We start from the raw sequence: 17,557 nt of genomic DNA, 5'->3' as shown, positions 1-17,557 counted from the left end.
CATTCAGAGCATCTGTCCAGAGAAAAATTCGATAAAGCTAACATCTGAGCTCTCATTTGGCATCATTTAGAAGAGAGACGGTATGGCAGAAAACACATGCATTTTCAGAGAGCATAATCAATCATCTCAAACGGTTGGATAATGCAAAACAAATTTGCTACCAAATAGAAAAAACACTCTGTGACAATGGCAGCGTGAAGCAAAGTGGCCTAGTGGATAGAGCATGGGCCTAGGAGTCGGATGGACCTGGGTTCTAATCCCTGCTCTGCCACCTGCCTGTGTGACCTCGGGTAAGTCACTTCGCTTGTCTGTGCCTCAGTGATCTCATCTGTAAAACGGGGGTTAAGGCTGTGAGCCCTATATGGACCGGGACTGTGTCCAACCTGATTAACTTGTATCTACCCCAGTGCTTAATATGAGTGCCTGGCATATCCATTCATTCGGTAGTATTTATTGAGCGCTTACTATGTGCAGAGCACTGTACTAAGCACTTGGAATGTACAAATCGGTAACATAGACAGTCCCTGCCCTATATAGTAAGCACTCAACAAGTACCATAATAAAACACAACCACCCTTCCCCGTCCCCCCCGCAAAATGGCAGAGGGTGTCCAAGAGGAAATGGGACTTCATTTTATGGGGCTTAGCTTGGATGTCCACTCTGTTTTGGGGTGAAAGAATACTTTCAGTCATATAATTTTTTTTCAAATCCCTTGGAATGGAAATTGGGAAACCATTAAAGAAGGGTGCACATATAGGTGGAAGGAAGAGAAGGTGGAAGGAGCCATGATAGGGAGCTGAGGAGATGAGAAGGGGAAATACAAAAGAAAATCATGTTGTTTTTTATACAGTATTTGTTAATCGCTTAGTATGAGCCAGGCACTGAAGGTAATAATAATAATGTTGGTATTTGTTAAGTGCTTACTATGTGTCGAGCACTGTTCTAAGCGCTGGGGTAGATACAGGGTAATCAGGCTGTCCCACGTGAGGCTCACGGTTAATCCCCATTTTACAGATGAGGTAACTGAGGCACAGAGAAGTTAAGTGACTTGCCCACAGTCACACAGCTGACAAGTGGCAGAGCCGGGATTCGAACTGATGACCTCTGACTCCCAAGCCCGTGCTCCTTCCACCGAGCCACGCTGCTTCTCTAAGGAACGGGGGCGGGGGGGCTGCGGACTGCTGTTTTGGGATTATCTGGCATTTCTTTTCCGCACGCTACTCCTGCAGTGTGTTAGCCAAGGAAACTGATGTCCTTTGGCTTACCTGTAAACCGTCCCCCTCACCGAAAGCCATTTCGGGCCGACTACAGAACATCACCAACTACGATTTTATTCAGAACTCGAAAGGGTACTCTCAATTTCCAATTGTAAGTAGGAGGTGCTCGCACTGGAAAAAGAGGAGCTGAAATCGTACCTTTATATTCTACCGTGGTGAAGGAGCACTCCGATGGGGTTTCCGAGAGATGCAACACAAATTTTTCCATTAATTCTGCCAAAGCTATAATAAGCAAGAAAACCATTAGGACATTAGAGGTCGTGAATGAAACGGAATAAAGTATCTATAAACTGAACGAAAGTAATTTGAACTCCTGCAGTAGTTATTCACATTTATAAGGGGAAACAATTCCAAACATGTACTGTGCTTCTGTATTCATAACCACATTTCTGATTTAAATTAAATTTTAATAGCTTCACTGAGAATCTATTCAATGTAAACTGAAAGGGAATCATTTGTTATCTTTAGATCCTCTAAGGATTACTTCAGAATTTGTTAAATGATTTCGCTATAAAAAGAAAATTAACACTAATTAGGCCATAATATCTTATCAAGTTTGGTCGCTCAAGCTGAGAGAGAAGGTTGACTCTCGGAGTCCAGGGTTGGGATCGACTCGCTGGTATACCTCATCTTTCTTCTGCTGCTCGGCTTACCTTTTTGGGATCTTAGAAAACGGGTAACTGGGAGTGCGTAGAAGCACAGAGGCTGACCCGCTGGTAAATTAATCAGGCACACGCAGATTCGCCTTTTGGAAATGGCCTCATGACTAGCGGGATACAGAGAGATTCAGAGGGAGGGGACCTTTGCCACTTTTGAATATTTCTGGACTGGCCAGGGGACAAGGCTTTTACCGACCCAAATTAACGACCACCAGCTGGACACGCATCCATCGCCTGGCTGCAGCGATTTGCCCTGGTTTCCAGACTCACTCTGCCCTCGGTCAATCGATCAACATCACACTCTCAGCCCGCACCGGGCACCACTCCTAGGCTGCCTACCCAGCCCAGCTCCTCTCAAATGCCCCTAAACCGTGATGAAGGCGGAGCTCAGCCCGGGGCTGGGGCAGGGGGGGAAGGCTGGTAAAGCAGGTGACAGGAAAATGGACCAGGCCACGGGGGAATTCGGTCCTAACCTGAAAATACAAGACAAGCAATTACTTTTAAGTCCGATCTATATTTTAATTGGATCCAGAAAGCAGCATGGCTTAGGAAAGAGAAGAGGCTTGGGAGTCAGAGGTCATGGGTCTAATCCCACCTCTGCCACTGGTCAGCTCTGTGACTTTGGGCATGTCACTTAACTTCTCTGTGCCTCAGTTACTTCCTCTGTAAACTGGGGATGAAGCCTGTGAGCCCGACATGGGACAACCTTGTATCTATTCCAGCGCTAAGAACAGTGCTTGGCACACAGTAAGCGCTTAACAAATGCCATCATTATTGTTATTATTATTATTATTATCCTTCTGCCTATTACAAGCCATAGATTTCAGCCCAGGGTTTTCACTAACGGGAGAAGTGACGGTATTCGGCAAAGCGATTCTTTTAAGGCTCAGACTCAAAATCAGTTTTAGCTCGTTGCAGGCGAGCGGCTCAGTCATTTGAGAAATTCTAAATCAAGTCTGAGAGAGACATGCTTAAAGGAGTTCTTGAACCAAATAGGGTAAATTGAGGACTTTTCCCCTTGTACAATGCTTCCTGGAAAAAAAAAAAAAAAGATAAAATGACCTGAGATCGGAACATCTAAGCTATTTCTCAGAAACATCATTACTCAAGTTTCCGTGAATTGCGCACAAATTCTGTGATCAATAACCTCTGGAATTAGAAATAATCGGTTGGTAGAACATGTATGTTCACCTCCATAATTTATTTTTATTTATATTAATGTCCGTCTCCCCCTCTAGAATGTAAATTTGTTGTGGGCAGGGAACGTGTCTTCCAACTCTGCTATATTGTACTCTCCCTAGCCCTCTGCATACAGTAAGCTCTCAATAAACATGATTGATTGACAGAATGACAAATCTTGACCCTAAAGGGAAATAACCAAACTAGAAGTTGGGCCCTCAGGAACCCCAGTGTGAAATGGGCACACACCCAAATTGGGTATTTAGTTTAAACTGCAATTTAAATTAAATTCATTTTTAATTAAATAATTCTTTCCTTTTTTTGGAAGGGGTCACATCCGGAGGACGCAGGAAATAATAATAATAATAATAATAATAATAATAATAATAATAATGTTGATATTTGTTAAGTGCTTACTATGTGCAGAGCACTGGTCTAAGTGCTGGGGTAGACACAGGGTCATCAGGTTGTCCCACGTGAGGCTCACAGTCTTCATCCCCATTTTACAGATGAGGTAACAGGCACAGGGAAGTTAAGTGACTTGCCCACAGTCACACAGCTGACTTCCAGAGGATGACCTTCGTGAATATAACAATGTTTTTGACATTTCTAGATGTGAGGCAGCATGTCGATTGAGCAATTCCCTCCTGGTCCTCTGTGGTTGACATGCCATGGCTCCCAGAGATAACCGATCCAGTACCAGGCCTTTAAGAACTTTCGACCTACAATCCTTTAGCCCAACTCTGCACAACTAGAGCGGAGACTCAGCCCTCAGTCCTGGGACTGGACCAAAGAAACGCCTCAGGGAAGGGAAGCTGACTTCTGCTTCTGCTCCTAACAGTCTCTCTGAAAACCTGAGACAGAATATCTCTGAAGGCTTTTATCCCTCAGCTTGTTTTGCTGTCTGGCTCCCCTTACTAGACTCTGAGCCCGTTGTTAGGTAGGGATTGTCTCTATCTGTTGCCTAACTGTACTTTCCAAGTGCTTAGTACAGTGTTCTGCACATAGTAAGCGCTCAATAAATACGATTGATTGAATGAATGAATCCCTTTAAGGGAGCAGGGATTGTAACTGCAATACTCACTGGACTGTAAGTTCACTATGGGCAGGAAACGCGTCTACCAACTTTATTATACTGTACTCTCTCGAGTGCTTAGTTTTGTGCTTTGCACACAGTAAGCACTGAATAAAGAGAAGCAGCGTGCCCTAATATAAAGAGCAAGGGCCTGGGAGTTGAGGACCTGGGTTCTAATCCCAGCTCTGTCAAATTCTTTCTGTGTGACCTTGGGCAAGTCACTTTATATCTCCATGCCTCAGTTCTCTTCTGTGGAGAGAAGCACTGTGGCTTGGTGGAAAGAGACCAGGCTAGGGAGTCGGAGGTCATCTTTTAATCCCGGCTCTGCCGCTTGTCAGCTGTGTGACTTTGGGAAAGACACTTAACTTCTCTGGGCCTCAATTACCTCATCTGTCAAATGGGGATTAAGACTGTGTGACCCACATGGGTCAACCTGATTATCTTCTATCTACTCCAGAGCTTGGAACAGTGTTTGGCACATAGTAAGCACTTAACAGATGCCATTATTATTCATCATTCAATCGTATTTATTGAGGGCTTACTGTGTGCAGAGCACTGTACTGAGCGTTTGGAAAGTACAATTCGGCAACAGATAGAGACAATTCCTACCCAACAACAGGCTCATTGTCTAGAAGGGGGGAGACAGACAACAAAACAAAACAAGGAGACAGGCATCACTAGCATCAAAATAAATAGTATATCCATAATAAATAGAATAATATGTACAAATATACACAAGTACTATGGGACGGGGAAGGGGGTAGAGCGGGGGGGAGTAGGGGCAATGGGGAGGGAAGGAGGAGCAGAGGGAAAGGGGGGCTCAATCTGAGAAGGCCTTCCGGAGGAGGTGAGCTCTCAGTGGGGCTTTGTAGAGGGGAAGAGAGTTAGTTTGGCGGAGGTGAGGAGGGAGGGCGTTCCGGGACGGCGGGAGGACGTGGGCCAGGGGTCGACGGTGAGACAGGCAAGAAGGAGGCACCGTGAGGAGGTTAGCGGCGACAGAGGAGCGGAGTGTGTGGGCTGGGTTGGAGAAAAAGAGAAGGGAGGTGAGGTAGGAGGGGGCAAAGGAGAGGAGAGCTTTGAAGCCAAGAGTGAAGAGTTTTTGCTTCATGCGAAGGTTGATAGGCAACCACTGGAGGTTTCTGAGGAGGGGAGTGACATGCCCAGAGCGTTTCTGCAGAAAAATAATCCGGGCAGCAGAGTGAAGTATAGACTGAAATGGGGAGAGCCAGGAGCTTGGGAGATCAGAAGGGATTATCATCATTATTATTATTATTATTATTACTTAGACTGTGAGCTCCATGTGGGACAAGGACTATATCCAACCTAATTAATTTGTATCTACCCCAGACCTTAGCTCAGTGGAAAGAGCATGGGCTTTGGAGTCAGAGGTCATGGGTTCAAATCCTGGCTGGGCCATTTGTCAGCTGTGTGACTTTGGGCAAGTCACTTAACTTCCCGGTGCCTCAGTTACCTCATCTGTAAAATTTTAAGCCTGTGAGCCCCACGTGGGACAACCTGATTACCCTGTATCTACCCCAGCGCTTAGAACAGTGCTCGGCACATAGTAAGAGCTTAACAAATACCAACATTATTAACTATGTTTGACACCTAGTAAGCACTTAATAAATACCATTAAAAAATAGGATTGATTGTACACTGAAATTGCCATTCTTTGTCCTCTTGAATGTTTCTTTTTTTTTGGCTACACACTCCTTCACCCTCTTTTCCTCTCCTCTTTCCAGCCGTTGCTACCATTATCATATCGCTACTTCTTGAATGTTTTGAGCCAAGCTCTAAGAAGCAGCATGGCCCAGTGGAAAGAACACAGGTTTGGGAGTCAGAAGTACCTAGGTTCTAACCCCAGCTCTGCCACTTGTCTCTTGTGTGATCCTGGGCAAGTCATTTAATTTCTCTGGGCCTCAGTTACCACATCTGAAAAATGGGGATTAAGACTGTGAGCCCCATGAGGGATACAGACCATGTCCAACCTGATTATCTTACCTAATCCAGTGCTTAGTAGAGCGCCTGGTGCATAGTAAGCACTTAACAACAAAGATAAAATTTTTTTAAAAGGTCCGTATCAAACACTGAGGTAATAATGATAATTCAAATCCAATTGCTGGCTCCCACAGATTTCCCTTAAAGTAGACAAGAAGGTCGAAGGGTAAGGGGATCAAACATCAGACAATCAAGGAAATAAACAACATATTAACAATATAGGCCCTGTTCTGACATTTAACTATGGATAGTAAATGAAAGTTAATTGTAGCACTTAAAAATTCTGTGTGTAATGCCTTTAGCCCTTTGGAGTAAATAATGTGGATAACATTATCATAACTTGCTATTAACTCACTATCATGTAATTACTTTTTCAAGCCTGAGCAGACCAAAAATATCAGCAGATTCAAGAGACAGTGGAATAATCATAAATGAGTGGTCCATGCTAAGCCATTAGAGGGGCAATTAGGGATGGAGAGGAGTGAATGGGGATGGATGGCCAAGAAGACTACCATCATACACTTCCTCCAAGTACCTTGGATCGCCTATTGGAATGGAACCCTGGATTGGATAGTGCATTAGTCTCCCTAGTTATGGCATTTATTCTATGCTGAAATCAATCAATGGTATTTATTGAGCTCTTACTGGGTGCAGAGCACTGTACTAAACACTTGAGAGAGTTCATGTGCTTTGCAGGTATGAGGCCCCGGGTTTGATCCCCAGACTCTCCAGCTTGGGTTTCAGGAGAAGCGGCATGGTATAATGGCTAGAACACAGGCCTGGGAGTCAGAGGGTCATGGGTTCTAATCCCAGCACCCCTCTTATCTGCTGTGACCTTGGGCAAGTCACTTTACTTCTCTGTGCCTCAGTTACCTCATCTGTAAAATGGGGATTGAGACCGTGATTAGGGAGTGTCCATCCTGATTTGCTCGCATCCACCCCAGAGCTTAGTACAGTGCCTGGCACACAGTAAGCATTTAACAAACACTACGACTATTATAAATAATACCACAGAGTTAGTCGACACATTCCCTGTCCACAAGGAGCTTATGGTCTCGAAGAATAATAACAACGGCTCAATCCAGAAGGGCAAGGACTACTGAGTCTTTCTGAGAAATTCCTGTGCTGGGGAGTGCCAGGTTACTTGTAAGAAACCTATTCCCCCACCTGTTTCAGGGTAGGGAGATGGTCTTAGGGTTTTTTGCACTTGGTCTGATCCATGCCCACCCCTTCCCCTGGCTGCCAACCTCAGGTTGGGAGTGGTGGAGTTTCGATAGGGCAGAAGGTTACTGGTGACGTGCAGGCGGTTGCCGGGAGCTATAATGTCCTTCATTCATTCAATCGTAATTATTAAGGGCTTACTGTGTGCACAGCACTGTACTAAGCGGTTGGGAGAGTACAATACAAAAATAAACGGTGACATTCCCTGCCCACAACAAGCTCATGGCCCAAGACTAGGCTCGAAGCCAGGCATGGTGACAGCTGCCCTGTAGAATATCATTCTCATCAATGGTATGTATTGAGTGCTTACTAACGTGCAGAGCACTGTACTAAGCGCTTAGGAGAGTACAAATATGCTTCCAAGGCCTAGGCCTCATCAGCCTGAAATTAAATACACCCCTGGGTATCGACAGTGCTTTGGCTTGGTTTGTGCTCTTATGTGGATAAGTGAAAACAGAGTGTTAAGTGAACGAGTGCTATACAAAAATATGGTATCCCACTGGAAATAATGCAGAGCGCTTAAACCGCATTCCGAAGAGCCAAAATCATGCCTCGAACAATCTAAATCCATACAAGGGGATTAAAAAGCCAATATTATCGCTCAACCCATTAAAATGGGTTCCCATCACTCTATTCAAGTCAGTTAACACAGTTCACAGGTCGAGCACTATCTTGAAGTGTGAGAGAGCGTTGGGCAAAATACCAGCATTAAAATTCCAGCGCTACCTTGGGAGAATGGCAAAAAGAAAGCAACGGGAGGAGAGGGTTTGCTGAAAACGGGGAAGGGCATTAACACTGTCAGAGAGCAAAGCCACAGCCGGAGTGAGGTGCTTTATTACGGCTGCCCTGAAGTTTGTAGGAAAAGCAAAAGGGACCACAAATACCTGGTGCAAAGGGACTGTTTTTTTACATACACTTTCTGGAACTCACTGGAACATTCTGGAAGTAACTTGGCCCCTCTGCAAATATTGGGAAAGTCCCATGAATTTGTGGGTGAGGCTATGTTCTTCTGAGAAAGAAATTAGGAGAAGGCAGACAGAAAAATCTCCTTGCGGTAAACCAACTGATTGTACTTACTGAACACTTACTGTGTGCAGAGAAATGTATTAAGTGCTTGGGAGAGTACCATACAACAGAGTTGATAAATCGATCGTATTTTTTGAGCAATTACTATGAACACAGCATCGTCCCACAGGAGATAGGGGCTATTTCCAACTGGATTTCCTTGTATCCATCCCAGAGCTTAGTACAGAGCCTGGGACATAGTAAGCACTTCAATACCACAGGTATTATTATTATTATTATGGCTATGACTGAATGAACAACATTATAGCTCCCAGCAACCGCCTGCACGTCACCAGTAACCTTCTGACCTATTATTACGCCTGGGTGAGTAGAATTCAACAGAATTAGCAGACGTTCCCTGCCCATAATAAGCTTACAGTCTCGGATTCAACTGTACCTGGGGGTAAAAAGGGGCTGTGGCAAACTAATTTGGGAGGTACTTTAGACTGCACCTCTATCTAGTCAACCAAACTCTCAGGAAGCCCCATGGTAGAAATACCTGACGTGACTTCCGTTAATCGGATCCACAACTTGACCCCCACAGCCTTGAATCTCTGTAGCTTTAAATATTACCCTGTAAGCCTCGACTTTACTATTTTCTGTTGGGAGCCTTTGGATTTATGGTACGGACTCAATCCCCACTTTGATCTTGTCATGTTTAAAAAATCTCATTTAGCCAGAGTCACAGGGGCTTTTACAAAACTACCGACTGCATTCTAGCTGGAGTTTCTGAACACACACCTTCCTTGGATAACCTGGAATGCCATAGGACTGATTTTGGTCTCATTTTCAGGATTATGATGGAGATTGAGGGAGAAGAGGGGTATGATGGTATAAACTCATTGTGGGCAAGGAACGTGTCTCCCAACTCTGTCGTACTGTGTTCGCCCAAGCTCTTGGCACACAATAAGTGCTCAATGAACCCAATTTCAATGTTCTGGGGTGCCTAATAATAAACACATGTGCTAATTTTCTTCTATCATAGACTCGGGGCTCAAGGAGGCCTTGTGGTGGTTTCTTCGGGACCCAGTTTTAGGGTTTGCACTGCTCTCTGGAAGTTAAATGACAGGCCCAACCCACTCTTCCAGGAATTAAAGAAGTCTTGGCTATTAACTGAAATGGTGGATGAGAAATCCATGTTCTCCAAAGTTACAAGTGGGCCTAGATTAACTCTGTTTATACTTACATTTTCAGAAAAAATGCAAATTAGTGCCTTTCCAAGGACATGGTACAGTTCTCTGCAAACACTAAGCACTCAATAAATATGACATTATTGATAATGTATCATCAACAGAATTGACTGAGTACTTGTGTGCAGAATATTCTGAATGCAGAGTGCTGTAGTAGAACTTTGAGAACCTCTGTCACCTGTTTGCTGTGTTTCTTGGGCAAGTCACTTCACTTCTCTGGGCCTCAGTTACCTCGTCTTTAAAATGGAGATTGAAACAGGGAGCCCTATGTGGGACAGGGACTGTGTCCAACCTGATTTGCTTGTATCCACTCCAGGGTTGTCCAGTGCCTGGCACACAATAAGTGCTTAACAAATACCACAATTATTAAGTAGGCAGCATGACCTCTGCCCTACAGGAACTCAGAGTCTAACGGACCACGGGCCTGGGAGTCAGAAGATCAAGGATTCTAATCCCAGCTCCGCCACTTGTCTGCTGCGTGGCCTTGGGCAAGTCACTTCACTTCTCTATGCCTCTTTTCCTCATCTGTAAAATGGGGATTGAGACTGTGAGCCCCACATGACACAGACTGTGCCCAACCCTATTTGCTTGTATCCACCTCAGTGCTTAATATGGTGCATGGCATGTAGTAAACGCTTAATAAATACCAAAATTATTATTATTATTATTATTATAACTACACCCAAGGGTGTACGTCTAACCTAAAACAGTGAGCCGGATGGATGGGACAACTGGTCAACTTATGGCTGGTTGAGCCTCACCTTTGAATGTGGGGGCTCTCGCTCTTAGGGGAATCTTCTCCATAATAATGCACTCCAGGTGCTCTCCTAAATACAACGTTCCCATTGCTCCATTTGAAAAGATATTATGCAGATCTTTCTCTCCAAAAAATATGCTTTAGGGTATTTCTCACCAGGAAGCAATCATTTTTCAGTTTCCCAGAGAAGTAGAGGGATGGGAAGGTAATGAAACTCACCTTCTCACAAGTTACACATTCTACTACGGTCTATGATGAATAGAGGAAAAAGCACTAGCTTTTCATTTAATTCTGAACTGTCAGGTATCCGCTGGAAGTTACGGAGTACACTAATATTTCCAGGAAAATGTTCATCATAAGATGTGACATTCAATGAAAGACAGTCTGCCAAGATGGAAAATCCCCACTTACTGTCTACAACTTTCAAAGGCAGAAGCTGTTGGCGATATTTCATTTACCCTTGGAAATCCGCAAAGCCATAGTGACTGATTTCAGGATTCACTCTGACAGCAGCAAGAGGGTACTCTGGAGGAACCATGTGGAGATCTCCTGGAGCCTCCATGCCTTTTTCCCCCTCGTAATCCAATATCCTTCCATTGTCAATAAATTGTATTTATTGAGCACTTTGTGTTCAGAGCACTGTACCGAGTGCACGGGAGAGTACTCCGTAAGAGTTCCATAGTGCTTAGAACAGTGCTTGGCACATAGTAAGCACTTAAATACCATCATTACTATCCAACAATCAACAGAAAAAGAACTAAGACTGTCAGACCATGAGTCCATCCAACCCAGATTCTGCCTCTCCCAGTAACATTAGGACACTTGGAAGAACCATGCATTCCCTGATTTTTCCCTCTAAGAACAATAATAATAATAACGGTATTTGTTAAGCACTTACTATGTGCCAAGCACTGGTCTAAGCACTGGGGCAGATACAAGTTGGTCAGGTTAGACACAGTTCCTGTCCCACACTGGGCTCAGACTATTAATCCCCATTTTACAGATAAGGTAATAATAATAATTACAGTATCTGTTCATTCATTCAATAGTATTTATCGAGTGCTTACTCTGTGCAGAGCACTGTACTAAGCGCTTGGAATGTACAATTCGGCAACAGATAGAAATAATCCATAATCCCTGCCCAGTGACAGGCTCACAGTCTAATCGGGGGAGACAGACGGACAAAAACAAGACAACAGAATCATGATAAATACAATCAAGGGGGTGTACACCTCATTAACAAAATAAATAGGGTAATAAAAATATATGCAAATGAGCACAGTGCTGAGGGGAGGGCAAGGGAGAGGGAGAGGAGCAGAGGGAAAGGGGGCCTGAGTGCCTACTATGTGCCAAGCACTGTTCTAAGCGCTGGGGTAGATATAAGGTAATCAGGTTGTCCCACTTGGGGCCTACAGTCTTAATCCACATTTTACAGATGAGGTAACTGAGGCCTAGGGAAGTGAAATGACTAGCCCAAGGTCACACAGCCGACATGTGGTGGAGCCAGGATCAGAACCCATGACCTTCTTACTCCTAGGCTTGTGCTCTAACCACATCGTGGCTGTCTCACCCAGGAATGCTGCTAATTCCTCTCGAACCTCTCAGTATTTCCTGCCTCCAAGACTTCTTGCTGCTCTGAACAACTTAGAGGCAAGCAATGAATCACAGCTTCTGGGTCTGCCATTCTCGATTGAATGTGCACTCGAGAGCTTCAGGTTGGAGAACAGTGAAGTGAAATGGCTCTTGTTTCTTTATTTCATAGTATCGCTTAAGCGCTTACTCTTTGCCAGGCACTATAGATACAAGCAAATCAGGTTGGATACAATCCCCGTACCACATGGGGCTCACAGACTTCATCCCCGTTTTACAGATGAGGTAACTGAGGTACAGAGAAGTGAAACGTCCCGCCCAAGGTCACCCAGCAGATAAGTGGCAGGGCCAGGATTAAAACCTAGGCCCTCTGACTACCATGCCTATGCTCTTTCCATATAACCTCTATAACCTGGAAAGAGCACGGGCTTTGGAGTCAGAGATCAAGGGTTCGAATCCCGACTCTGCCACTTGTCAGCTGTGTGACCGTGGGCAAGTCACTTCACTTCTCTGGGCCTCAGTTCCCTCATCTGTAAAATGGGGATGAAGACTGTGAGCCCCACGTGGGACAACCTGATTCTCCTGTGTCTATCCCAGCGCTTAGAACAGTGCTGTGCACATAGTAAGCGCTTAACAAATACCAACGTTATTATTTATCTAATGAGCCAGTTCATTTGAATCAGTAGTCCTCTGGGGTTCATCTGCTTTGGATAGCGGCTCGAGCTCAAAGCAGATAAAGATAGCTAATAGTAGTCGGACTCGATGGAGGGCCCTTAATAATATTGCCTTCCTCTCTTAATCAGCGTGACACCGTGAATAGAGCACAGCCTGGGAGCCAGAAGGACCTGGGTTCTAATCCCGACTCTGCCATTTATCTGCTGTGTGACCTCGGGCAAGTCACTTCACTTCTCTGTGCCTCAGTTACTTCATCTGTAAAGCGGGGATGAAGACTGTGAGCCCCATGTGGGACAGGGGTTGCATCTAAAGTGATAACCTTGTATCTACCCCAGAGTTTAGAACAGTGCTTGGCACATAGTAAGAGTTTAACAAATACCATCATGATTATTGTTACTTCCCACGAAATCCAAAGCTGCTGGCGCCCGAAACGAGGCACAAAGGAGCTGAAAAGTTATGTTTTATTGGGTGAAGCCAACTGGGAACTTTCTGTGATATCTAAAGGATGGAGCAATAGTCTAGTTTGAAAATCCTTTTATTCAATTCAAAAAAGGGTTAATCCATACAAGGCAATCCTTATTTATTAATGAAGGCTTTCTAAAGAATAAAAATACAAGACGGCAGTACTCACAAGATACCCTAGGATTTTTTCCAGAGTAGTCTGGATTTATTCACTTATTTTGCCCCAAGTGATGTCATTTATCCTCTGTAAATCTTATTCCTTTGTCTTCATGTTAACAAAACCCCAATTCCCGGTTGGTGTTACTCCCTTCCTTTAATCACTTTATGGAAGACACAGTAAATCCTACAGATTAGTTTTAGAACCTGAGGGGAGACTAAAACAAGGCCTAGAAATTGACATGCAGGGCAAAATATAAGCTATTGGTTCTAGGAAAGCTTTCTGGTTTTATATGTAAATTGGTGCTTCTTAGCACCTTCTTTTCCTTTTTCCCAGAAATGACTTGGGAGGGGAGGGTGGATAATCTTAGAGAATGATTCCTCTAGTAAAAACATTGCCTTCAAATAAATTGGTGTGCCGATTCAAAACATACATTAGATATTCTGGATGGTCCACATCAGTAAACAAAATTTACTCTGTGTTGAGGTTAGCGGGAGAAATGAAGCCACGTACATTGCAATGTCGAAGTACCTTTGACTCCGTAAAATCCATACGAATTAAGCTATTATTCAAGTTTTTTGATATAACCCTGGGCAAAATTGATTTTTAAAAATGTTGGACTAGATCGGATTGAGGCATTTATTTGAGCATCCTTGAGAGAGGGCTTTGGAAACAACTACTCATTTTAATATCTCCGTGGAGATTTTTCTCCTCCCAAATCACCCTCTCCATCAAAACCTGAAGAAGATCAGCAGCGGCAGTTGAGACAACCATGCTGGATCTCTCCCCGTCTTCTGTTTCACCCAAGTCCGCGCTCTCCTGAAGTAGAGAGGCAGGGCTTATGCTCCTGCTTCCCCCACTCCTGCCTGCAGTTGCAATGGAAAGGCCTTTCACGGAAGCAGGCAAATTTTCCTGGGAGCATCCATAAAGATGGAGTGGGAGAAGTGATCGGGGAGTGCGAAATGAGGAAGTAGGGGGGAAGGAAGGACGCTGCTCACAACTGGCTTCAAGGCTCACCACCACCTGGCCTCATCTTGCCTGTCTGCTCTCATCAATCAATGGACCAAGCGCTTACTATATGCAGAGCACTGTTCTAAGTCCTTGGGGGAGTCCAATACCACCGAATTAGTAGACATGTTCTCTGCCCATAATGAGCTTGCCGTCTAGAGTCTCCTGCTAATCCCCAACTCGCTGTCTCTCAAGTCATCCCTTTTCCTTTTTCTTTCTTTTTTTAGTAGTATTTGTCATAAATGTTTACTATGCGCCAGCCATGGTACCGTGCGGTGAGGGGCAGATACAAGCAAAACCAGGCCGGATACAGTCCACGTCCCACAAGGGGCTCACAGCCGTATTCCCCATATACAGAAGAGGTAACTGAGGCCTAGTGAAGTGACTTGCCCAAGGTCACACACAGCAGGCAAGTGGAGGAGCCGGGGTTAGAACCAAAGTCCCTCTGACTCCCAGGCCCGGGCTCTAACCACGAGGCCACACGGCTTCCGTCTAGCTGTACCTCTCACTCTCAACACTCCAGCCTCTATGTGTTTGCTCTTGCTGCTTTCCCCTTCTCTCCACTCCCCACAGGCAGGCCATAGTTCTCCCCATATTCAAATACCTTCTAAAATCTAACCTCCTCCAACAAGCTTCTCCAATTTACCAGCATCTTGAGGTACAATATGTACACATTTATTATTCCATTTATTTTATTAATAATGTATATATCTATAATTCTATTCAGTTATATTGATACTACCGATGCCTGTCTACTTGTTTCGTTTAGTGTTGTGATTGTGAGCCCGTTGTTGGGTAGGGATCGTCTCTGTTGCCAAATTGTACTTTCCAAGCACTTAGTACAGTGCTCTGCACACAGTAAGCGCTCAATAAATATGATTGAATGCATGAATGAATAAGTATAGCATCCCTGTAGCCAAGCCTAACATATATGAACTTATGTACATTCCCCTTAACACACATTTATGTCGACTTCCTTTATTTCTGACCTCTCTGATTATAAATATCTTTATGTTTGTCTCTCTCAGAGTATAAACTCCCCATGGACAGGAAACATGTCACTTAGCTATCCTCTATTTTTCCCCGAGGACCTACGATATAGTTTATTGAACCAAGAGGGCACTCAATAATTGCTACTATTAGTACTGCTCCATTTCACCTTGAACAAAAATATCCAATTTGTCCAGAGAGGTTATTCCCTACCGTCCCAAAGGCTTCGAGTCCTGCTCTTCATTTGGACATTTTATTTCTTATTTTTTCTTCACTCATAAGAACTTCTTCATTTATACTGAAATAGCACGGGCCTGGGAGTCAGAAGGACCTGGGCTCTAGTCCCGGCTCTGCCATTTAACTGCTGTGTGACCTTGGGCAATTCACTTCACTTCTTGATTCTATTTATTGCTATTGTTCTTGTCTGCCCGTCTCCCCCGATTAGACCGTGCGCCCGTCAAAGGGCAGGGACTGTCTCAATCTGTTACCGATTTGTACATTCCAAGCGCTTAGCACAGTGCTCTGCACATAGTAAGCGCTCAATAAATACTATTGAATGAAATACTATTGAATGAACTTCTCTGAGCCTCAGTTTCCGCATCTGCAAAATGGGGATTAAGACTGTGAGCCCCATGTGGGACAGAGACTGTGTCCAACCTGATTAGCTTGTAACTACCCCAGGGCTCAGTAAGCCCTTGACAAATATCATTTAAAAAAAAATTCTATGAGTGTGTGTCTTTCCTGCATTAGCGGTGAGCTCCTTGAGGGCCAGGGACCCCATAGCACCCTTGCTCAGCGTCTTGCAGCAGGCTGAACACAAAGCAAGCATTCAGGTGTGATGAGAAGAGCTCAGGAAGGTGGAAGAGATCCCGGCATCCACACGCAGGGGCTAGTGCTAACCCTCGGGAGAAGCAGTATGGCCTAGTGGATAGAGCCCGGGCCTGGGAGTCGGAAGGACCTGGGTTCGAATCCCAGCTCCTCCACCTGTCTGTGTGACCCTGGGCCAATCAATTTCACTTCTTTCTGCTTCAGTTCTATCACCTGTTAAATGGGGATTAAGAGTGCGGGCCTCATGTGGGACGGGGACTGTGTTCAACCCGATTTGCTTGTATCCATCTCAGCGCTTAGTACAGTGACTGGCAAATAGTCAGCGCTTAACAAATGATAATGTTGTTATTATTATCATTATTTGTTAAGCGCTTACTATGAGCAGAGCACTGTTCTAAACGCTGGGGTAGACACAGGGTCATCAGGTTGTCCCACGTGGGGCTCACAGTCTTAATCCCCATTTTATAGATGAGGGAACTGAGGCACAGAGAAGTGAAGTGACTTGCCCACAGTCACACGGCTGACAAGTGGCAGAGCCGGGATTCGAACCCATGACCTCTGACTCCCAAGCCCGTGCTCTTTCCACTGAGCCACGCTGCTTCTCCAATGCCATTATTATTATTATTATTCATGGAGCCACTAGGGTTGCCTTCTCTAAGCACACCAGGGAGCTCGGTTTGTTTGTCTGACTGGAAAGTGAATCTGAGCGTTCTGGCCAAGGCTCCCCTGGGGAGAGGGCCAAGATTCGAGCCTGGGTCAGGCTGAGGGCCAAGAGGGCCAGAGTGGTGTCCCTGATCGCTTCCAAATCAGTTCGAAATCGATTCGGAATCCAGGTTTCTAGCCGGTTGTCAGGCGGCTCTGGGCCAGGCCTGAAACTCCAGGGTGACAGCAGTCCCCGAGCGGAGTGAGAGAGAGGCGGCAACACACTTCCTCCCTTCCTCCAGGCTTCTGAGGGGGAAAGAGGCCAAAGACACTCACCGGCTCCACTCAAGGCTCCGGGTTTCATTTTCATGGTTTTGCAAAACTGCCTTCTGCAGCTGTCGATCCAGACGCCGGGTTTGTCGGAGATCTTGAAGGATGATGTTAGCTCGCCAGTATCGCTATCTAAACAAGGAGGATATTGTGCGGGATTAGTCGCGGATGGAAACGTTGACAAACCGCAACATCTCCTTTGGCAAGTCATTAAAAAGCCACAAATCCCAAGGAAGCATACCCGGTTCTGTCAAAATCCCGGAGTTGGGAATTCTGGAGAACCTGGGGGGTTTTTTGTTGTTGCTTTTTCGAAAATTTGTCAAGCGCTGGGGTGGATACAAAGTTATCGGGATGGACACAGTCCCTGTCCCACATGGGGCTCACAGCCTAAGTAGGAGAGAGGGCAGGGATTGAATTCCCACTTTACAAATGAGGATGCCGAGGCACAGAGAAG

The 17,557-nt window shown here is 45.0% G+C and overlaps 1 protein-coding gene across 3 annotated transcripts in view; it reads right to left on the bottom strand.

Moving 5' to 3' along the window:
• TBC1D32 (TBC1 domain family member 32) overlaps positions 1-17,557 on the bottom strand; it is a 235,422-nt gene that overhangs the window by 46,688 nt on the left and 171,177 nt on the right. For all 3 annotated transcript variants that reach the window (XM_029056266.2, XM_029056257.2, XM_029056276.2), the window contains 2 exons: positions 17,110-17,235; positions 1,416-1,499 (listed from right to left, as the gene is read on the bottom strand). In XM_029056266.2, the coding sequence (XP_028912099.1) occupies positions 1,416-1,499; positions 17,110-17,235 (210 nt within the window). The remainder of the gene's footprint in view (positions 1-1,415; positions 1,500-17,109; positions 17,236-17,557) is intronic.

Source organism: Ornithorhynchus anatinus, chromosome 2, assembly GCF_004115215.2.
Source record: "Ornithorhynchus anatinus isolate Pmale09 chromosome 2, mOrnAna1.pri.v4, whole genome shotgun sequence".
Classification (NCBI taxonomy): Eukaryota; Metazoa; Chordata; class Mammalia; order Monotremata; family Ornithorhynchidae; genus Ornithorhynchus; species Ornithorhynchus anatinus.
This window is presented reverse-complemented; position numbering and strand designations above follow the sequence as displayed.